The sequence below is a fragment of the Coccinella septempunctata genome, chromosome 6 (assembly GCF_907165205.1).
Source record: "Coccinella septempunctata chromosome 6, icCocSept1.1, whole genome shotgun sequence".
In the NCBI taxonomy this organism is placed as follows: domain Eukaryota; kingdom Metazoa; phylum Arthropoda; class Insecta; order Coleoptera; family Coccinellidae; genus Coccinella; species Coccinella septempunctata.
In genome coordinates this window covers 7015346-7039465 of record NC_058194.1, presented here as the reverse complement: position 1 = coordinate 7039465, position 24120 = coordinate 7015346, and the positions used below count along the sequence as shown (strand labels likewise).

Genomic DNA, 24120 nt, shown 5'->3' with positions numbered 1-24120 from the left:
TAAGCCCTTGCTCATTTTTGACCCAAAAAATCGAGATTTTCGATATTTAGTTTTTGAGCTGGAATGGAAGCCTTATCAATGCTGATTACGAAACCAGTAATCCCAAATGGATCAGACGAATATAACAAGAGATATTGCAGAATGAAATTTTCAACTTTTGAAAAATGACATTTCCAAAATGGAAATCTGAACGGTGAGAGATAGGCTTTCGAGAATGCTCGCAATGGATTCAGCTTATTTGAAAACCTATATTTTCATGATAAACATTCAAATATCTGACTTTGTTTGAAAAAAAATCGAATTTATTGTTTTTCCATTTTTCATTTTCCAGTTCACTTTGAACTGTTCTCTGGAGTGCAATTCTCTATGGAATCATCAACTGTTAGGTTTGGTTGAATCAAAAAAGTAAGAACTATACACTCCATATCCTAAGACAGTAGTAGGACACCCTGATATTTCTGCAGTCTGGCATATTGCAATGACTCCATTACTTGGGTAACAGCCAGGCCACGCCTTGGTCCATGGTATCACCCTGCCAGGGATCTCTGTTGACATGAAAGTGCCGTAACACCATAAAGCAACTGGCCAAAGGCAACAAAGTAACTCTTCTATGGGTACCAGGGCACTGTGGTGTTGAAGGACATGAAAGAGCCGATGAACTTGCAAAATGTTCATCGAGGTTGACACCTGCTGGACCTGAAGCTGTCACGAGCTGAGCTTCGGGTGATGGTGGGACTGTTGACAGGGCACTGTCGGAAGAAATACACCCTTTGTACTGCATAGCAAAGTCAACAGATGAGAATTGTAGACTCTGTGGATCAGAAGTAGAAACAGCTGAACACATATTATGTAAGTGTACAGAACTGGCTGGCCTAAGAACCATTCATATGGGAAAACCAGCTCTGGTTATCCAAGAGGTAACGGCCAAGGCCCCTAAGAAAGTCTTCGGTTTTATTAACACAATTCTAAAGACCTCCTTAGGTTTCCATGAATGAGTAGGGTAGTGAACCAAAGATCTATGTGGTCGCAGTTCCCGGAAGGCCAACTGAGCCATAACGACCCCAGTTCAAGAAATAATAACAGTCCTTACCAACAATTCATCACTTACATATTTCACACGGGGAGCTTCTATAGTTGGAAATGCATTGGGAAATAATCTAATAACAGATTGTGAAGATCTCTTGAAACATTCTTCCTTGAAGTGCTTGGAGCATAATAAGCTCCTGTTGTTAGGAGTAAACCCAGGCTTATTAACAAAACTCACCCATCTAAATCTACGTCTTTCATCCTTAGGAAATCTGAAACAATAATATTGAGACTAATTAATTTCAGAAATCATAACAGTTTGTCATTCCTGCTTTCAAAATATTCTTGAAAATTGAATCTACCACACCCAGTTTGTTCAATTGAAATCCTTATTATCTAATGTCAACTACGCCCATGGTTTGTTCACGATAACGTCAAAATACATAAACAGGAATACCATTTTAATATTCAAAAAAAGACGTTAATACAGTATGAATAAAACCTACCTGTGAAATGTTACACCGGAATTGTTTTTCTTTGGTGTTTTTGAATAGCCACAAGCTACACAACTGAACATTTTCTGGAAAAAGTTCCTTACCACAAAAATATCTTATTTTCACTTCACAACTCAATTTCACTCAACACTACAAAATCCAACACAGTTTAACTCGAAAAATATCCTAAAAATAACAATTTGATATGAATTTGATAAAAGCTTCACGTTTGACACCTATATCAAAACAAAACAATGAGTCATAATTTGGTGCACTTCGGTCTCACTTCCTGTCCTTGTATTCGCGTGGAAAGGCTCCTTCCTGTTGTTCTATGTTCTAAGGTATGGTATGTTGGGTTAAGATGCTTGTCAAAACATTTTTGAGTTTTAAATCAGTGCTACGTAGTCCGTTCTATGTGAGACTCTCAGTAATTACGTATTTCATCACAATGTCAAATCACTTCGGAAAATATTAAGTCGAATATATGTAACGAACATAATTGACGTTTATACAAACTGATTGAAGACTTACCAAATCTATTTATTTACATGGAAAATACAAGTGATCAGTAGCTTGAGGAAAGTTACTGTTGTTTATCTTCTTTTGCTGAAGGTTGAAGACGTTACATCAGTTGTAGAATTCAAACAAATCAACCCGAAGATGAAATGCATTTGATGCAGTGTTAGCATTGAGTTGAATAGTCAAAGGTGGTAGGGAATGGGTATCTCTTGAAGAAATGAACGGATAATTACAAGAATGTTGAATTCTTCAACAAAAATCATCTTGCATGAATGGTAGTCAAAATAATTAAAAGAAGTTTGAAGCAAGAGGAGCTTCACCTTGAAACAAAACAACTGGCTCGTATTCATGTCTGTTTATTTTCAATACATTGATATAATAATGATAATTATACAGGGTGTGGCGTAATGAATGGATAATATAGAACCTGCGGGTAGAGGACTCTAAGGCGGTTGAGATAGATATATTTTACGTTTTGTAAAAGTGCCTTGATTTTCGAGATATTGGGGATTTTCGATGAATGACCCTAAATAATAATAGTAACTGGATATTGACATTTTTCCTCATAGCGGATCAAAAGAAACTCCTTGATTTAATGGCTTTTCTTAATTTCTCGAAGAGTCTTTTGTGATTTTTCAGTACACAGGGTGTTTCACAATAAGTAAACGAACAAACGGAAACCGTGAATAGAGGGCATTGAGCTGAGTTCAAGAACACCTCATACGTGTGTCTTAGGCATTCCGTTTCCGATATACAGAGGGGTTTATTCGAATTTCCCGAATTTTCGTTCGGCTATAACTCCAACTATTTTAGTTGGATTCGGCTAAAAATTCATTAACTGCTTAAACTTGTAAGTTTCAATAAAACAGAACATTAAAAGTTGACGAACACAGGACCGGACTCATTGAGGCTATATTCAAATTAAAACTCATGCAAAACACTCTGTTTGTAGTTTTTCGTCATAATTTTGAATTTTTCAGGTATCTGCATTGATTTTCTCAAAATCATATTGCATATTGCGGCGGAAAACTTTCCTTAGGTTGTCAAGATGTTCGTCCAATGTCTCTCCAAGAACTACTATGTCATCCAAGTAAGCAAATGCATCCGGTTCCATCTCAGGGCCAATAACTCGGTCTAAAAGACGTTGAAAGGATGCCGGTGCGGAATGCAGACCAAAAGCCATCACTTTGAACTGGAACAGCCTACGGCCAGGGACGGTAAATGCGGTGATCGGTCGACTCTCGGGGGCTAACGGTACCTGCCAATAACCCTGTTTCAAATCAATAGTGGATATATACTTGGCTTTTCTCAACTTGTCTAAAATTCCTGAAATATAAGGCAACGGATAGGCATCTTTAACGGAGACATTGTTGACCATTCGGAAATCTATACAAAATCGGGGTTTACCATCCTTTTTCTTGACAATTACTATCGGTGAACTCCACGGGGATGAAGACGGTTCTATAATGCCTTCGGCCAGCATTCGGTCGACCTCATTGTTTATTATCTCTTGCATCTTCGGATTTTGGGGACGGTAACGTTGCTTGATCGGTTCGGTGCCTGGTTTGAGTTTAATTCGGTGTTGTATCAGTGGAGTTGTTCCTCGGAGCTTCTCGAACGCCTTCAATTCGGTCTGTAGAAACTCCTCCAGCCTGACTTTCTCTTCTCCACTCAGGTTCGACAACAGCGGTCCTATCGCATGTAGTTGTCCTCGGTTATCTGGCTCGCTGAGCCGGGCTTGGATGGACCTTCCATTCAGGAAACATTCGGCGGTTTGGAGATTAATGGAAAAGTTGTGTGTCCTCAGTATATCCATTCCCAGTACTACATTGATCGGTAAATCTGAAACTAACAACAATTTAGCTTCCATAATTTCAGACATAATTCGGACCGGTGCGGTATATATTTCTTTAATCGGTATTGAACTTCCGTTAGCGACGGTGGTGGTAACGTCCCTAACATAATCCGGTTGTATACCCACTACCCTGCAGTAGGCGGCCACTTCACTGCTGATAAAGGACCTGGTGGCTCCGGTGTCCAACAGTGCTGGGAACTCCTTGTCTCCTACAAAAACATTAATTATCGGACGGTAATCGGTAGGCTTTTCTTTCTCATGGACCGAGGATGGGGTTGCTTGGAACTGACGGATCCCCGGTTTCGGACAGTTCCTTAGTAGTTTAACGGACACTTACAATCCCTAGACATGACACCCCTCTTACCACATCGAGAGCAGAACAGCAGCGGTTTCGAGGTGCATTGTGCTCGGAGATGACCCTTGCCACCACATCTCCAGCACTGGGGTTCGGTTGACGGTCGGTTCGACTTTTTCGGTTCATCCTGTCGCTGGGGTATTACAGAGCTCTGAGCTACTTTCGGTTTTTCAGACGGTTCGGTGTGGTTCGGAGTGTTCAGGTGCATTCCGATCGGTTTGACGTTCGGTGGGGAATTTCGGAAGGTAAGATGCGGTTCGTTGATGAGACTCTTTTGGATCGGTGGCGAAGCATAGTTAGCGGTTTGCCATTTGACCAATTCAAAAACTTTTCCTTTTCGGAGCAGTTCTTCTATGGTTGAAGTCGGTTGGAAGGCCAGGGCGGTTTGTAGTTCTGGCAGTAAACGTCGTCGGATGATATTCACCTGTTCTTCCTCGGTCGGTCGCTTTACGGTCAGCTTCTGAAACAGATTTTGCATTCGAGTTACATACAACAAGAGTCGTTCATCGGTTCCTTGAGTGCGTTTCTTGATTTCCTCCAAAAGGATGTCCTCGTAGTCGGGAGGAAGAAAGGCCTCTCGGAGTTGTTCCTTGAAATCGGTCCAGTCGGTGAAGGTGCCTCTCCGGGGAATGTACCAGTCTCTTGCATCCCTACGTAACAGCTCGTATATTGACTCGAATAACTGTTCGTGGCTCACCTTTCTAGCCTCGGCAAGATACTCAGCCTCCTCCAGGAATGAGGTCACACTGGTTGACCCATCGAACGTCAGGTTCCATTTCCACACAGGAACAGTAGGAACGATGGAATGGTCGGTGGTTTTCGGCGGTTTCATCGGCGGGTATTCGGTCGTCAGTTCGGCTTCCTTGGTCGTCGGTACGTCGCTTCTTACTTCTCTCATCCCAGCGGTATCGGTAGGAGATGAGGCAAATGAAACTCTCCTGGTTGATTCGGCAAACTCCCTCGCTAATCGCCTTGACTCAGGGGACGATATTAGCGGTCTGTTTTCCTCACTGGTTCGGTCGGTTGGCAGTGCTTGTTCAACGGTAAATGGGAGGATGTCGGCGGGCGGTCGGTGGTATGAAGGTTGTTTCTGCAAAAAAAAAGTACGTTCAATTTGTTCGGTTAATAATCTGCAAACTTCTTGTCGGTTCTGCTGCAGCCGGTCATCATGAGTGGTCGGTCGGGATATGTCACAATCCTCTCCCAAGTTCAACAAGTCTGCTTCTCCAACGGTGGTTGAGCACGGAATCAGACCTGGACCAAGTCTAGATGCGCAGTCCGGTAATTCCTGGTCAATCAGCGACGGTGTACCGGCTGACAGGTTCTCTGGAATACCACCTAACCAGTGAGTATTCTCCAGCAATCTCATAGCCATCTTCAGAGAGTTCTCCAGCTCGGTTTTCTTGTGAAGCAGACTGACAGCTTCCGGAGATAGACTTCTCAGTCGGCCTTGAACGTGCAGTAGCCGGCTCCTAATGCGCTGCAACTCATTGTCTCTATTATTAAAATCGTACTCACATATCTCTCCCATCAAGTCGAAAAACTTGGCACCACAAACCCCAATTTCCTGTGCCTGGTCAATTTCATCTCTTGAAATGAACGGTATGTCGGAATGGATGGCCCTTCTCAGTTGAGCTCTTTTCTCCTGAACGGTGTGTCCCACGGTGCAGCCTCTGGTCTCTAACTCCCACGTAAGTTCGTCACTTTTCAGTCGGTTGACATCCATTTTCACGGTACCAGAAACTCAGAGGAAAGATTTACAATATATACTATACGGATATATGCCAGAAACAAAGAACGGTTACCAATTTGCCAGTGAAGAGTATTTAAAGAAAACGGTACGGTTACGGTAACAGGAACTACTCACAGAACAGCAGAAGTCCCTGCTCGGGCGCCAGATGTGATAGTACTGATAGATACTGATGAGTACTCTTCTCCCGCCTTCCATGGATGTTGAGGAAATGTGGGCTGTGTTCACAACGACACTTCGAAACTTAACAAATGAATGCTCGTTTAAAAGGAATATTGTTCACATATCAGCGAAGCCCTGGATCGACCAAAATATCCTTAGGCTAATACGTCACAAGAAGTCCATATGGCAACGTTATCTACGCCGTAAACAAATAAGAGACTACGAAGACCATCGAAGTTTCTTCAACTTACTCTCTTCAGTAATTGCCAATGCCAAAAAGAACTGCGAATCCAAGCTTATACATTCAAAGAACAATAAACAATTCTTTAAATACGTGAGATCAGCCCTTAACTCTAAAGTCGACATACCGTTGGTTCTTAATTCTAACAACACTCCTTGCTCCGGCCCCGAAGAGACAGCGGACGTGCTGGCTGATACCTTTGCTGCCTCTTTCACAAGAGGGACCCACCAACCTCCACCATTGAACGTTGACAGGAATTTACTTGAAATAACCGAGTCTACTTTCAGCCCCGCAGTCGCCCACCTTCAGCTCTCAACGTTAACTCTTCTCCTGGTGCCGATGGTATTTCTGCTAGAGTACTTAAGGAGTGTGCCCAATCTCTTTCCCATCCCCTTTCTATAATATACGCACGTTCTCTAGAAACATCTAGTCTACCCTCTGCCTGGCGTAATGCACTTGTAACTCCAATTTACAAAAATGGAGATAAATATAACGCAGAAAATTATCGTCCAATTAGTCTGGTACCGGTTGTGGCGAAGGTATGTGAGAAAATTATACAGAATAGTGTCCTCCAATTTGCACTTAGCAGAAACCTTATTCCAGAATGTCAACACGGCTTCCTTCCTGGCAGATCAGTCATTACTAACCTGCTTGAATGCATTAATTCCTGGTCTGAGTCTTTAGATAAAGCTTCCCCAGTTGATATTGTTTACCTTGATTTCTCTAGAGCATTTGACCGTGTTCCACATGATCTCCTTCTGCGCAAGCTCGAACATCTTGGAATCTGTGGCCTCCTGCTTTCATAGATTAAAGCTTTTCTAACCAATCGAACCTTTCAGGTTCGGGTCGGTAAATCTGTCTCTTCGGTAAGACCTGTTGGAAGTGGAGTTCCGCAGGGCTCTGTTTTGGGTCCACTGCTTTTCCTCCTGTACATCTCCGATCTACCTAGGATCTTCAAATCTCGGTGTTCTCAATTTGCCGATGATACCAAATTGTATCCAACGTGGCCCAACGTGGCGGCTCGTCTAATTCAAGAAGACCTGGAGAAATTGAACCGTTGGTGCCGAGAGTGGAGGTTACCGCTTAACTATGAGAAGTGTGTTGTTCTGCACTTGGGTGCCCACAATCCTCGCCGTCAGTACTTCCTGAACAACAAACCCATTTCTACTTGTAGTAGTCATGCTGACCTTGGTGTCATTGTGACGGAGAACTTAAGTTGGTCCGACCACATTTTCCATACGTTGAGCAAGGCCAAAAGAGCCTTGTTCATGTTTCAGAAAGCTTTCGGTGGGTGTGATCCCTCCACGTGTGCTTCCCTTTACAAGCTTTACGTAAGACCCATATTAGAGTTTGCAGGCCCTGTTTGGACTCCATTATTGGCTAGGGATTCAGCGTTGTTGGAGAGCGTCCAGTGACGGGAAACTCGTATACCTTACGGCATTTCGCGTCCCAGCTACGGTGAAAGACTGTCCATCATGAAGTTGTCTACGTTTTATGAAAGAAGGCAACGTGGGGATCTCATCATAACCTACCGTGCTCTCCACAACTTTTTCCGAGTTGACCTCAGCAGTCTCTTCAAGTTGAATCTTGACGATCGTCTTCGAGGTCACGCTTACAAACTGAGGAAGGAGAACTTCAATACACAGCAAAGGCAGTATTTCATCACAAACCGCGTGTTTTCGGTAAGGAACTCTCTACCTTCATCGGTGGTGGACTCAGTTTCTGTGAATGCCTTTAAGAATAGCTATGATGCTTGGATTCGTCGCGAGTGAGTGCTACTTGTGGAGTTGTCAGTTTCCTTTCTTCTCCTTTGTATTTAACTTTTTTTGGTGTATTTTTCCTATGCTTATTTCTTTTCTTTTTTGTGAGTTTATAGGCTTAGCCTCAACTCTTTACCATTGTATAATAATAATAATAATAAAGATATAAAGACCATCCCTATTGTAATTTCATCTACAGGCCTGATACCGAAGAAACTACTAGAGAACTTGAGAAGGCTTCAGTTGGACGAAAATGTTTATAAATTCATGCAGAAGGCGGTACTGCTCGGAACGGCGAGAACAGTAGTGCAAGTACATGAGGAATGTAGAGGAACACCGTCTGCTCCGACAGGAAGTGCGGGTGGAGCAAGAATCCAACCTAGGGAGCCTAGGAGCGACCCGGACCCGACTACCACCACGAGCCCAAAAACCTGGAAAGGGCTCCAACAGAGCTTAATCCTTTTGATATCTGAGATATCTGGGATAAGTGAATTTTCCTCTGAAGAGGAGTGTGAAAGCCGCAAGGCTAAAGTCATAATTTGCATGTTTTGCAATATGCGATGAAACGGCTGTGTTTACATCGCTCTCTAGAAATTATAGTTTTTTCAAACGTTAAACTGGTGCTATCTATTTGAGATTATAATCAAATTGTTCATAAGTGCAAGGAGTTGAAGTTCTATATTTCTGAATAGAACAATAGCAGAAATTTATGCTGAAATACTGAGGATTTGTGTTGATTTTTCGCCGATATTTCCCCTATCAAGGTGACAAAACATTTCATATATTTCACATCTGTCCGGAATTCCTGCTGAAAGACGTAGAAGTACGGGAGCATTATGGTGATTTGTAAAACTTGCACCTCTGGTTTAACCAACAAAACTCCTGGGTTGAAGTGTGCTGGTGTATGCTCATCGTTCTACCATGGGAAGTGCGTTGGCCTGAGTAAGCAGTCTGTTGTGGATCTTCAGTTGCCTGGTGCTTCGTGGTTGTGTCCGGAATGTAGGTTGATTGGTGGCTTCAATCGATCATCCACTTTGATAACCCATGGGGATGAGGAGGAAAATGTCGACCCTCCCACATCTGCTCTCACTTTGAAAATCGTCCAAAAGACTCAAGACGATGTTAGTGAATTGAATAAAAAGCAGAGAGATATGATGCACTCCGTGTCTTTTTGTAGTGATCAGATATCCTCGTTTCAGACTGTCATTAACAATGTAAACGATAAGTTGAATTTGATCGAAAAGTTAACTCAAGAAAGCATCTCACTGAAGAGGGATGTACTCAACCTAACCAAAAGGATTGATACTTTGGAGCAACAGCTTAAATTGAACAACCTGGAAATTCTTGGTGTACCGGAAAAACAAAATGAGAACTTGCCGAACGTATTGCAGAAGATTTCCGAATTCATTGATTGTCCTATATCTCCTTCTGACGTTGAAACGTTGTTCAGGGCTAACAATAGTTCTGTTGTTGGAAAACCGAAACCAATCATTGTTAAATTCAATCGGAAAATCAAGAGAGATGAATTCTTGGCTGCATCTAGATTCAAACGGAAGTCGATCGGATCGTCACCTCCCGTACTTAAAATTGATAACATTTCCAACCAACTATTTATAAATGAACATCTGACGAGATTCAATAAGATGTTATTAAATAAAACGAAGGAATTGTCCAAATCACGCAATTACAAGTTCACCTGGGTTAGAGATGGTATTATTTATGCTAGAAAAGAGGATAAATCCAAGGTTATAAAAATTCTGACTGAAAGTGACTTGGACAAGATGATTTAGTTCAGTTTGGTAATTTTCGGTTATTGCGCTCAATCGTGACGGGTATTTCTATTCTGTACCAAAATGTGCGCGGTTTGAAATCCAAACTAGCCAATATTTACAAAAATTCCCTTAACTGTGATTATGATGTTATTTGTCTAACTGAAACGTGGCTCAACGGTGCGATAGCTGATAGTGAAGTTTTTTGCGATGCCTTTGAGGTATTTCGTCGCGATCGTGATGAGAGTAGCTCGACCAAGCGTGACGGAGGAGGAGTTTTGATCGCGGTTAATAAACATTTGTGTGCCATTCCGAGGTCCGAATGGATATCTGATGCTGAGGATCTATGGCTTACTGTGACAAGCAACTCATCCAGGTTCCATCTATGCTGTGTGTATCTCCCACCAGGTGACTTTTTGAGCTTACAAAATTTCTGTTCTAAATTGGAGGACATAATCAATGACCATCCAAATGATTCATTTGTAATTTGTGGTGATTTCAATCTGCCTTCTATTGAATGGCAATATGATAATGTGAATAGTAATTGTATCCCTCTTAATTTTACCGATGTTCATACAAATCATTTCGTGGATACTATGTCATATTGTGGCCTCTCACAGTTCAATCACTATCAAAATTGTTCTCATAATACATTAGATTTAGTTCTGAACAATGATTTTTCTGTTAGAGGATTGAAAATTTCTAAAGAACCTTTGGTGAATGAGGACAAGTTTCATAATACTTTAGAATTTGATTATGTTGGGCGGAAAGTGTTCAGTTTCCAAAAGGAAAGGCTAGCTAAGAAAAAATTTAATTATTCGAAAGCCGACTACGAGCTTATTTCCAACAAATTGGATGAGGTTGAGTGGGACGAGAGGTTTGGGGGTCTGAATACTGAGCAATGTGTTGATGTATTTTATAGAAAGGTTTTTGAATTGATCGAGATGTATGTACCTAAATCATCCTTTAACTCATCGAATTCACCTAGTTGGCTGAGTTACTCAACTTTTAAAGTAATAAAAGAGAAAAGGAGGATTCATAGAAAGTGGAAACGATTCAAAAACATCCTAGACTACCAAGAGTTCAAAGTATTGAGGAGTCGTTCAAAATTTCTAATTGAATCTGACTACAAAAAATATTTGGACTCTGTTGAGTCTTCGATAGGTTCCAATCCGAAACTGTTGTGGCAGTTTGCCAAAAATAAAAAAGGGGCTAAAGTTTCCATCACGGCAATAAAAGAAAAGAAAACGAACAGGGTCATTACAGATCATCAGGACATTGCAGAGGAGTTTTCTGACCACTTCGCTTCTGTCTTCAATCCGTCGAGTCTGATCAATCCTTCGTGCTTTGTTCACGAATACCAGTACGTTGAATCATTTTCTATACCGCCTCAAATCATTCTGAAGAAAATAAAAGATCTGCCAAATAAACCTCCTGGGCCAGATAATTTGCCCACATGTTTGCTCAAGAATTGCGCCTCTTCTTTTGTTACTCCTCTTCACAAGTTGTTCAACAAATCTTTAAGGGAAGGTTGCTTTCCCAAAATCTGGAAGACTGCCTTAATTGTGCCAATTCATAAGTCTGGAAATAAACAACTTTTGGAGAACTATAGGCCTATATCAAAATTGTGCATCATCGCTAAAATTTTTGAGTCAATCATATATGACTTTTTATATAGTGAGGTTAAGAACATCATCAACGTTGAGCAGCATGGTTTTATGAGGGGTAGGTCTGTCGAAACCAACTTGTTTTTGTATACTGATTTTCTTCTCGAGCAGATAAACGCAGGTCTTCAGGTAGATACGGTCTATGCTGATTTCAGCAAGGCCTTTGACAAAATCGATCACACCATTTTAATTCGGAGGCTTGATGAGGTCGGCGTACACGGTACTTTGCTGAGGTGGATTACTTCCTATATCAATGATAGACGCCAATCAGTTGTTATTGGTGATTATTGCTCTTCCTATAAAAATCTCACTTCTGGTGTACCACAGGGGTCTCATTTGGGACCCCTTCTCTTCAATATATACGTCAACAATATTGTAGACTGCTTCAGATTCACAAAGTTTCTGATGTACGCTGATGATCTGAAAATTTTCTGTGCCATTTCTAGCTTATCAGATTCTGTCAAGCTTCAAGAGGACTTGGATAGACTCTTCAAATATTGCCAAGAACACTCGCTCTTTCTCAACTTCAGTAAGTGTCGTTATATAACATTTTCTCGCAATAAGAACATTATTAAGACCCAATATAAAATAAACAATAATGCCTTGAGTGCAGTCTCTGTAATTAAGGATTTGGGTATATTCTATGATTCCAAACTCATTTTTGATCATCATATTAATTATGTATCCAAAAAGGCTCATAGAATGCTAGGTTTTATAATCAGAATATGTAAAAATTTTCATCAATGTAACTCTATAAGAGCTCTCTATGTAGCATATGTGCAAAGTGTCTTAACATTTGGTTCGGTCATCTGGAACCCATATTATAATATTTACATAAATAGGTTAGAAAATGTTCAAAATAAATTAATTAGGCACATAAATAAAAAATTTCATCATAATACTGTAAACAACAGGGGACAAATCATGAAGAAATTGAAATTGTTGAACCTTGCTGATCAGCGAATGATGAGGGATGTAAAGTTTGTTTACAAGATCATAAAAAATATTTCAGACTGTTGTGAACTTGTCAGTGTGATCTCCTTTAATGTGCCATCTTATAACACACGGAATAAGTTTGTATTTCATATACCCCAAAGTTTCACCAATTATCGCCTGAATTCACCTTTGGTTAGATGCCTCAGGTCATATAACTCGTTGTCGGCCCTTGCATCTGTGGATGCTTTTTCACTATCACCAGAGAGTTTTTCGACTGGATTGAAACGATTTTTTATTAATCATAGTTAGGCTATGTAATGATGACTGTTTTTTTTTTGTTTGTGCATCCATTTATATTGTAGAAAAATTTTTATGTTTAATTTTCTCTTTTGCATCGTAATAACCTAAACTGTAATTATTAGTGAGTGCATATAATTGGGTTCGTCCTGTTTTGTACTCCTTTGAATAAATAAATAAATAAATAAATAAATAAATAAATAATACCAACGGCCGGAATCGACGCAATTAAACAAGAACTTCAGCGTTCGCTAGCAATAGAGAATAACACCAACACCTCTGATGAAACTCACATGCCTGGGCAACAACACCCAGAAGACATTGATACTGAAAGTCCATCTTGCAACCCAAGTGAGCCTGAACTCCAGGACGATAGGGAAGAGCTCCACCGACAAGTTGACTCTGACATGAGGAGATACTTCGCCGAACTGGAAGGGACAGATCCTCTTCATCGAATAACACCTCCCCGACTCAATACATCCAAGAAGCTGTCACTTATAATCGACATCTTGAATAAGGACGTTTTACCTGAGTACCTACAGAACAGAAGTTCATTGGAATATCTGCACCTAGTTTTTTACTGTGCAGCGTTCTCGACAGCGAAAACCATAGGGGAAAAACTTCGCCGAACGAACAACGATGGTCCAAAATTACACAAATAACACGCGCCAGCATGGCAGAAACGACTTCAACAAAAAACAGAAGGGCTAAGAATAGACAATGAAAGACTGACGGAGTACTTGAACGGGAATCGAAAAAGAAAGATTGTGAAAGCAACTAAAGAGATCATGGATAGAAACAGGACACACACAGAACGAGAGAATGCTACAGCTCACCATTGCCTCGACACTCTAAACCAAAAATCAAGTCTATATGCAAACGCGTGAGGAGATATAAAAGCAAATATAGCCGGAAAAGAGGCAATAATTCATTCGAAAAGTCGGAAGAAACTTTCTACCGGTCAGTCACATCATCGGATGGGGAAAATGGAAAGTTACCACCAAAGGAAGCCATTGCACAATTCTGGACCGAACAATTATCAACGAAACCTCAGTTCAATGAAGATACCGGATGGATTGAAGATGAAAAACCTGAAGCTATAAAATATGAGTCGATGCAGCATAACATGATCACAATTGAAGAAGTAAAAACAGCTATCAGGGGACTACACAACTGAAAAACAACTAGGCCTGATGGATTACAGAACTTCTGGATCAAGAAACTTTGGATCATGCATGACAAATTGACCTCCGCAATAAATGATGTCATTGAAAATCCTGAAAGAATGCCAGTATTCCTTACACATGGCACAACATACCTGGTACCTAAAGACCAAAGGAATACAGATGACCCATTCAAGTAACGACCAATCACATGTCTTCCAACAATGTACAAATTAATCACAACGTGCATTTAAAACCGGATTCGCAACCATTGCGAAAGGAATAACATCATCGCCATACAACAGAAAGGAAGCACCAAAGACATCCTAGGGTGCAAAGAACAACAAATAATAGATTCAGTTATCTGCAATCAAGCGTTCTTCAAGCGGAGAAATCTTTACGCTGCGTACATAGACTACAAAAAAGCATTCCATTCTATACCTCACGAATGGCTCTTGACGATCTTGAAGATTTACAAGGTGGATCCCAATATTGTTAAGTTCCTGAAAAACGCCATGTCAACCTGGCGAACTAGTCTTCAAATGAAAGCAGCAGATTGCTCCATTACAACAGGAACTATTCCAATAAGACGCGGAATTTTCCAAGGAGACTCGCTCAGCCCTCTGTGGTTCTGCATAGCCCTGAATTCCTTGTCTCATAGATTGAATTCTACGGACTAAGGATTTTCCATCAAGAGCGGCAGTAGAACTATAAAGAAACTGAATCATCTCCTTTACATGGACGATTTGAAACTCTTCGCATCTACCAAAAAACAAATACAACAGATGCTGAAAATGGTGGAGTTCTCGGAAGACATCAAAATGAAGTTTGGACCAGAAAAATGTCGACTGCTGAACATAACGAGAAGAAAAATAGAAGATGGTACATTCAAACTCAAGGAAGGTGCGGCAATTGAAGCATTAAAGGAATAATAATAATAATAATAATAATGTCTGGCCTGCCTGGCAGCTATCTGGTAGATGGCCTGCCTGGCAGCTATCTGGTAGATGGCCTGCCAGGTAGCCATCGTAACGACGTAGACGGTGCAGCCAGCCACGCCTGCTGTCCGCAGTCCCATTCCTTCTTCCTCTCTCTTTCACATCCTTCATAGGGGTGCTCTTTCTGCTCTCATTTCTCTACCCCTCACCCAAACCGAGAAAGGGGAGCACAAACCCATGAAAATGGTGATTACGAGAAGCCTCGGAAACAAGTCGCTGCCTGGGGATCGTCAGGGCATGTCTGGAGCCGGCGCTGGACATGACAGCATGCGGGACGTCGGTGGCAGGATGTTGAGGAAGCGGGCTCCTGCTGCAAAAGAAGCTACAGCTCCAAAGCAACAACAGCAACCAACGAGTCCAATTCAATTGCCGACTCGAACCGCTGAAGGTGCTGCGCAGGATATTCAGCCAGTGCTCACCCAAGCGGGGTTAGTGAGAAAGCGCATGAAGTGGACAACGTCCATGAATGAAACTATTGTGCGCATATATAACTCCATCACGGGACTAGGGCAGAACACGAACAACTATAGGAAAAGGCTTCATGAGGAATTCTGCATTGCCTACCCAAATCTCAATGTCACTGAACAACGAGTGGCAGACCAGTACCGCGTAATTCTGAGAAATGAACTAATACCAACGGCCCGAATCGACGCAATTAAACGAGAACTTCAGCGTCCGCTAGCAATAGAGAATAATACCAACACCTCTGATGAAATTCACATACCTGGGTAACAACACCCAGAAGACATTGATACTGAAAGTCCTTCTTGCAAAGCAAATGAGCCTGAACACCAGGACGATAGGGAAGAGCTCCACCGACAAGTTGACTCTGACATGAGGAGATACTTTGCCGAACTGGAAGGAACAGATCCCCTTCATCGAGTAGCACCTCCACGACTCAATTCATCCAAAAAACTGTCACTTATAATCGACATCTTGAATAAGGACGTTTTACCTGAATACCTACAGAACGGAAGTTCATTGGAATATCTGCATCTAGTTTTTCACTGTGCAGCGCTGACGACAGCGAAAACCATAGGGGCAAAAATTCGCCGAACGAACAACGATGGTCCAAAATTACACAAATTACACGCGCCAGCATGGCAGAAACGTCTTCAACACAAAACAGAAAGGCTAAGAAGAGACATTGGACGACTGACGGAGTACTTGAACGGGAATCGAGGAAGAAAGGTTGTGAAAGCTGCCAAAGAGATCATGGATAGAAACAGGACACACACAGAACGAGAGACGGAGAATGCTACAGCTCACCATTGCCTCGACACTCTGAAGCAAAAATTAAGTCTGTATGCAGAACGCCTGAGGAGATATAAAAGCAATTATAGCCGGAAAAGAGACAATAATTCATTCGGAAAGTCGGAAGAATCTTTCTACCGGTCACTCACATCGTCGGATGGAGAAAATGGAAAGTTACCACCAAAGGAAGCCATTGAACAATTCTGGACCGAACAATTATCAACGAAACCTCAGTTCAATGGAGATACCGGATGGATTGAAGATGAAAAATCTGAAGATATAAAATATGAGCCGATGCAGCATGACATGATCACAATTGAAGAAGTAAAATCAGCTATCAGAGGACTGCACAACTGGAAAGCACCTGGGCCTGATGGATTACAGAACTTCTGGATCAAGAAACTTTGGATCATGCATGACAAATTGACCTCCGCAATAAATGATGTCATTGAAAATCCTGAAAGAATGCCAGTATTCCTTACACATGGCGCAACATACCTGTTACCTAAAGACCAAAGGAATACAGAAGACCCATCCAAGTACCGACCGATCACATGTCTTCCAACGATGTACAAATTAATCACATCTTGCATATCAAACCGAATTCACAACCATTGCGAAAGAAATAACATCATCGCCATGCAACAGAAAGGATGCACCAAAGACAGCCGAGGGTGCAAAGAACAACTAATAATAGATTCAGTTATCTGCAATCAAGCGTTCTCCAAGCGAAGGAATCTTTACGCTGCGTACATAGACTACAAAAAAGCATTCGATTCTATACCTTGTAATGAGAAAATGGGTTTTCAAACCTATTTATTTATTAATATTATTAAAAAAAATCGAATTAATTGTCTTTCCATTTTTCATTTTCCAGTTCACTTTGAACTGCTCTCTGGAGTGCAATTCTCTATGGAATCATCAACTGTTAGGTTTGGTTGAATCAAAAAAGTAAGTACTATACACCCCATATCCTAAGACAGTAGTAGGACACCCTGATTTTTATGCAGAGGAGCAAATAGGTCATTTTAAGGGGGTCTAAGCCCTTGCTCATTTTTGACCAAATATGTAAATCGAGATTTTCGATTTTTAGTTTTTGCGCTGGAATGGAAGCCTTATCAATGCTGATTACGAAACCGGAATTCCCAATTGGATCAAACGAATATAACAAGAGATATTGAAGATTGAAATTTTCAACTTTTGAAAAATGCCATTTTCAAGATGAAAATCTGAACGGGGAGAGATAGGCTTTCAGGAATACTTGCTATAGATTCAGCATATTCGAAAACCTATATTTTCATGATGAACTTTCAAATATCGGACGTTGTTCGAAGAAAAATCGAATTTATTGTTTTTCCATTTTTCATTTTCCAGTACAATTTGAACTGCTCTCTGGAGTGCAATTCTCTATTGAATCATCGACTGTTTAGTTTGGTTGAATCAAAAAAGTAAGAACTATACACTCCATATCCTAAGACAGTAGTAGGACACCCTGATATTTATGCAGCGGAGCAAATAGGTCATTTTAGGGGGGTCTAAGCCCTTGCTCATTTTTGACCCAAAAAATCGAGATTTTCGATATTTAGTTTTTGAGCTGGAATGGAAGCCTTATCAATGCTGATTACGAAACCGGAAATCCCAATTGGATCAGACGAATATAACAAGAGATATTGCAGATTGAAATTTGCAACTTTTGAAAAATGACATTTCCAGAATGAAAATCTGAACGGTGAGAGATAGGCTTTCGGGAATACTTGCTATAGATTCAGCATATTCGAAAACCTATATTTTTATGATGAACTTTCAAATATCGGACGTTGTTTGAAGAAAAATCGAATTTATTGTTTTTCCATTTTTCATTTTCCAGTTCAATTTGAACTGCTCTCTGGAGTGCAATTCTCTATTGAATCATCAACTGTTTAGTTTGGTGGAATATGCAAAGTAAGTATCATACACTCCATATCCTGAGACAGTAGTTGAACTTCCTGATTTTCAGGCAGAAGAGCAAATAGGTCATTTTAGAAGAGTCTAAGCCCTTGCTCATTTTTGACCCAAAAAATCGGGATTTTCGATATTTAGTTTTCGAACTGGAATGAAAGCCTTATCAATGCTGATTACGAAACCGGAAATCCCAAATGGATCAGACGAATATAACAAGAGATATTGCAGATTGAAATTTGCAACTTTTGAAAAATGACATTTCCAGAATGAAAATCTGAACGGTGAGAGATAGGCTTTCGAGAATGCTCGCAATAGATTCGGCGTATTTGAAAACCTTTATTTTCATACCAAACCTTCAAATATCTGACTTTGTTAAAAAAAAAATCGAATTTATTGTTTTTCGATTTTCAATTTTCCAGTTCACTTTGAACTGCTCTCTGGAGTGCAATTCTTTATAGAATCATCAACTGTTAGATTTGGTTGAATCAACAAAGTAAGTATTATCCACTCCATATCCTTAGACAGTAGCAGGACACCCTGATTTTTATGCAGAGGAGCAAATAGGTCATTTAGGAGGGTCTAACCCCTTGCTCATTTTTGACCCAAAAAATCGAGATTTTCGATATTTAGTTTTTGAGCTGGAATGGAAAACATATCAATGCTGATTATGAAACCGACAATCTCAATTGGATCACACGAATATAACAAGAGATATTGCAGATTGAAATTCTCAACTTTTGAAAGATGACATTTCCAAAAAGAAAATCTTAACAGTGAGAGAAAGGCCTTTGAGAATGCTCGCAATGGATTCAGCTCATTTGAAAACCTATATTTTCATATCAAACTTTCAAATATTTGACTTCGTTTAAAAAAAAATCGAATTTATTGTTTTTCCATTTTCCATTTTGCAGTTCAATTTGAACTGTTCTCTGGAGTGCAATTCTCTATTGAATCATCAACTCTTAGGTTTGGTTGAATCAACAAATTAAGTATTATACACTCCATATCCGAAGACAGTAGTAGGACACCCTGATTTGTATGCAGAGGAGCAAATAGGTCATTTTAGGGGGGTCTAACCCCTTGCTCATTTTTGACCCAAAAAATTGAGATTTTCGATATTTAGTTTTTGAGCTGGAATGGAAGCCTTATCAATGCTGATTACGAAACCAGAAATCTCAAATGGATCAGACGAATATAACCAGAGATATTGCAGATTGAAATTTTCAACTTTTGAAAAATGACATTTCCAAAATGGAAATCTGAATGGTGAGAGATAGGCTTTCGAGAATGCTCGCAATGGATTAAGCTTTATTGAAAACCTATATTTTCATGATAAACATTCAAATATCTGACTTTGTTCAAAAAAAAATCGAATTTATTGTTTTTCCATTTTTCATTTTCCAGTTCACTTTGAACTGTTCTCTGGAGTGCAATTCTCTATGGAATCATCAACTGTTAGGTTTGGTTGAATCAAAAAAGTAAGAACTATACACTCCATATCCTAAGACAGTAGTAGGACAACCTGATATTTATGCAGCGGAGCAAATATGTCATTTTAGGGGGGTCTAAGCCCTTGCTCATTTTTGACCCAAAAAATCGAAATTTTCGATATTTAGTTTTTGAGCTGGAATGGAAGCCTTATCAATGCTGATTACGAAACCAGTAATCCCAAATGGATCAGACGAATATAACAAGAGATATTGCAGAATGAAATTTTCAACTTTTGAAAAATGACATTTCCAAAATGGAAATCTGAACGGTGAGAGATAGGCTTTCGAGAATGCTCGCAATGGATTCAGCTTATTTGAAAACCTATATTTTCATGATAAACATTCAAATATCTGACTTTGTTTAAATAAAAATCGAATTTATTGTTTTTCCATTTTTCATTTTCCAGTTCACTTTGAACTGTTCTCTGGAGTGCAATTCTCTATGGAATCATCAACTGTTAGGTTTGGTTGAATCAAAAAAGTAAGAACTATACACTCCATATCCTAAGACAGTAGTAGGACACCCTGATATTTATGCAGCGGAGCAAATAGGTCATTTTAGGGGGGTCTAAGCCCTTGCTCATTTTTGAGCCAAAAAATCGAGATTTTGGATATTTAGTTTTTGAGCTGGAATGGAAGCCTGATCATTGCTGATTACGAAACCGGAAATCCCAATTGGATCAGACGAATATAACAAGAGATATTGCAGATTGAAATTTTCAACTTTTGAAAAATGCCATTTTCAAGATGAAAATCTGAACGGGGAGAGATAGGCTTTCAGGAATACTTGCTATAGATTCAGCATATTCGAAAACCTATATTTTCATGATGAACTTTCAAATATCGGACGTTGTTCGAAGAAAAATCGAATTTATTGTTTTTCCATTTTTCATTTTCCAGTACAATTTGAACTGCTCTCTGGAGTGCAATTCTCTATTGAATCATCGACTGTTTAGTTTGGTTGAATCAAAAAAGTAAGAACTATACACTCCATATCCTAAGACAGTAGTAGGACACCCTGATATTTATGCAGCGGAGCAAATAGGTCATTTTAGGGGGGTCTAAGCCCTTGCTCATTTTTGACCCAAAAAATCGAGATTTTCGATATTTAGTTTTTGAGCTGGAATGGAAGCCTTATCAATGCTGATTACGAAACCGGAAATCCCAATTGGATCAGACGAATATAACAAGAGATATTGCAGATTGAAATTTGCAACTTTTGAAAAATGACATTTCCAAAATGAAAATCTGAACGGTGAGAGATAGGCTTTCGGGAATACTTGCTATAGATTCAGCATATTCGAAAACCTATATTTTTATGATGAACTTTCAAATATCGGACGTTGTTTGAAGAAAAATCGAATTTATTGTTTTTCCATTTTTCATTTTCCAGTTCAATTTGAACTGCTCTCTGGAGTGCAATTCTCTATTGAATCATCAACTGTTTAGTTTGGTGGAATCAGCAAAGTAAGTATCATACACTCCATATCCTGAGACAGTAGTTGAACTTCCTGATTTTCAGGCAGAAGAGCAAATAGGTCATTTTAGAAGAGTCTAAGCCCTTGCTCATTTTTGACCCAAAAAATCGGGATTTTCGATATTTAGTTTTCAAGCTGGAATGAAAGCCTTATCAATGCTGATTACGAAACCGGAAATCCCAATTGGATCAGACGAATATAACAAGAGATATTGCAGATTGAAATTTGCAACTTTTGAAAAATGACATTTCCAGAATGAAAATCTGAACGGTGAGAGATAGGCTTTCGAGAATGCTCGCAATAGATTCGGTGTATTTGAAAACCTTTATTTTCATACCAAACCTTAAAATATCTGACTTTGTTAAAAAAAAAATCGAATTTATTGTTTTTCGATTTTCAATTTTCCAGTTCACTTTGAACTGCTCTCTGGAGTGCAATTCTTTATAGAATCATCAACTGTTAGATTTGGTTGAATCAACAAAGTAAGTATTATCCACTCCATATCCTAAGACAGTAGCAGGACACCCTGATTTTTATGCAGAGGAGCAAATAGGTCATTTAGGGGGGTCTAACCCCTTGCTCATTTTTGACCCAAAAAATCGAGATTTTCGATATTTAGTTTTTGAGCTGGAATGGAAAACATATCAATGCTGATTATGAAACCGACAATCTCAATTGGATCACACGAATATAACAAGAGATATTGCAGATTGAAATTCTCAACTTTTGAAAGATGACATTTCCAAAAAGAAAATCTTAACAGTGAGAGAAAGGCCTTTGAGAATGCTCGCAATGGATTCAGCTCATTTGAAAACCTATATTTTCATATCAAACTTTCAAATATTTGACTTCGTTTAAAAAAAAATCTAATTTATTGTTTTTCCATTTTCCATTTTGCAGTTCAATTTGAACTGTTCTCTGGAGTGCAATTCTCTATTGAATCATCAACTGTTAGGTTTGGTTGAATCAACAAATTAAGTATTATACACTCCATATCCGAAGACACAGTAGTAGGACACCCTGATTTGTATGCAGAGGAGCAAATAGGTCATTTTAGGGGGGTCTAACCCCTTGCTCATTTTTGACCCAAAAAATTGAGATTTTCGATATTTAGTTTTTGAGCTGGAATGGAAGCCTTATCAATGCTGATTACGAAACCAGAAATCTCAAATGGATCAGACGAATATAACCAGAGATATTGCAGATTGAAATTTTCAACTTTTGAAAAATGACATTTCCAAAATGGAAATCTGAACGGTGAGAGATAGGCTTTCGAGAATGCTCGCAATGGATTAAGCTTTATTGAAAACCTATATTTTCATGATAAACATTCAAATATCTGACTTTGTTTAAAAAAAAATCGAATTTATTGTTTTTCCATTTTTCATTTTCCAGTTCACTTTGAACTGTTCTCTGGAGTGCAATTCTCTATGGAATCATCAACTGTTAGGTTTGGTTGAATCAAAAAAGTAAGAACTATACACTCCATATCCTAAGACAGTAGTAGGACAACCTGATATTTATGCAGCGGAGCAAATATGTCATTTTAGGGGGGTCTAAGCCCTTGCTCATTTTTGACCCAAAAAATCGAAATTTTCGATTTTTAGTTTTTGAGCTGGAATGGAAGCCTTATCAATGCTGATTACGAAACCAGTAATCCCAAATGGATCAGACGAATATAACAAGAGATATTGCAGAATGAAATTTTCAACTTTTGAAAAATGACATTTCCAAAATGGAAATCTGAACGGTGAGAGATAGGCTTTCGAGAATGCTCGCAATGGATTCAGCTTATTTGAAAACCTATATTTTCATGATAAACATTCAAATATCTGACTTTGTTAAAAAAAAAAATCGAATTTATTGTTTTTCCATTTTTCATTTTCCAGTTCACTTTGAACTGTTCTCTGGAGTGCAATTCCCTATGGAATCATCAACTGTTAGGTTTGGTTGAATCAAAAAAGTAAGAACCATACACTCCATATCCTAAGACAGTAGTAGGACAACCTGATATTTATGCAGCGGAGCAAATATGTCGTTTTAGGGGGGTCTAAGCCCTTGCTCATTTTTGACCCAAAAAATCGAAATTTTCGATATTTAGTTTTTGAGCTGGAATGGAAGCCTGATCATTGCTGATTACGAAACCGGAAATCCCAATTGGATCAGACGAATATAACAAGAGATATTGCAGATTGAAATTTGCAACTTTTGAAAAATGACATTTCCGAAATGAAAATCAGAACGGTAAGAGATAGGCTTTCTAGAATGCTCGCAATGGATTCAGCTTATTTGAAAACCTTTATTTTCATTATAAACTTTCAAATATCTGACTTTGTTTGAAAAAAAAATCGAATTTATTGTTTTTCGATTTTCAATTTTCCAGTTCATTTTGAACTGCTCTCTGGAGTGCAATTCTCTATTGAATCATCAACTGTTAGGTTTGGTTGAATCGAAAAAAAAGTATTATACACTCCATATCCGAATACAGTAGTAGGACACCCTGATTTTTATGCAGAAGAGCAAATAGGTCATTTTAGGAGGGTCTAACCCCTCGCTCATTTTTGACCCAAAAAATTGAGATTTTCGATTTTTAGTTTTTGCGCTGGAATGGAAGCCTCATCAACGCTGATTACGAAACCGGAAATCCCAATTGGATCAGACGAATATAACAAGAGATATTGCAGATTGAAATTTGCAACTTTTGAAAAATGATATTTCCAAAATGAAAATCTGAACGGTGAGAGATAGGCTTTCAGGAATGCCCGCAATAGAATCAGCGTAGTTGAAAACCTCTATTCTCATACCAAGCCTTCAAATATCTGAGTTTGTTTAAAAAAAATCGAATTTATTTTTTTTCCATTTTTCATTTTCCAGTTCACTTTGAACTGCTCTCTGGAGTGCAATTCTCTATGGAATCATCAACTGTTAGGTTTGGTTGAATAAAAAAAGTAAGTACTATACACTC

The 24120-nt window shown here is 39.3% G+C and overlaps 1 protein-coding gene across 1 annotated transcript; it reads right to left on the bottom strand.

Annotated features, from left to right (window-relative positions):
* Positions 1–1689: 1689 nt before the first annotated feature.
* LOC123315941 lies at positions 1690–4576 on the bottom strand. The gene is made up of 4 exons (XM_044901848.1): positions 4259–4576; positions 3447–4103; positions 3060–3365; positions 1690–1706 (listed from the first exon to the last, which is right to left on the bottom strand). Exons 1-4 carry the CDS (start codon positions 4455–4457, stop codon positions 1690–1692), a joined length of 1179 nt encoding a protein of 392 aa, XP_044757783.1. The 5' UTR covers positions 4458–4576.
* Positions 4577–24120: the final 19544 nt, after the last annotated feature.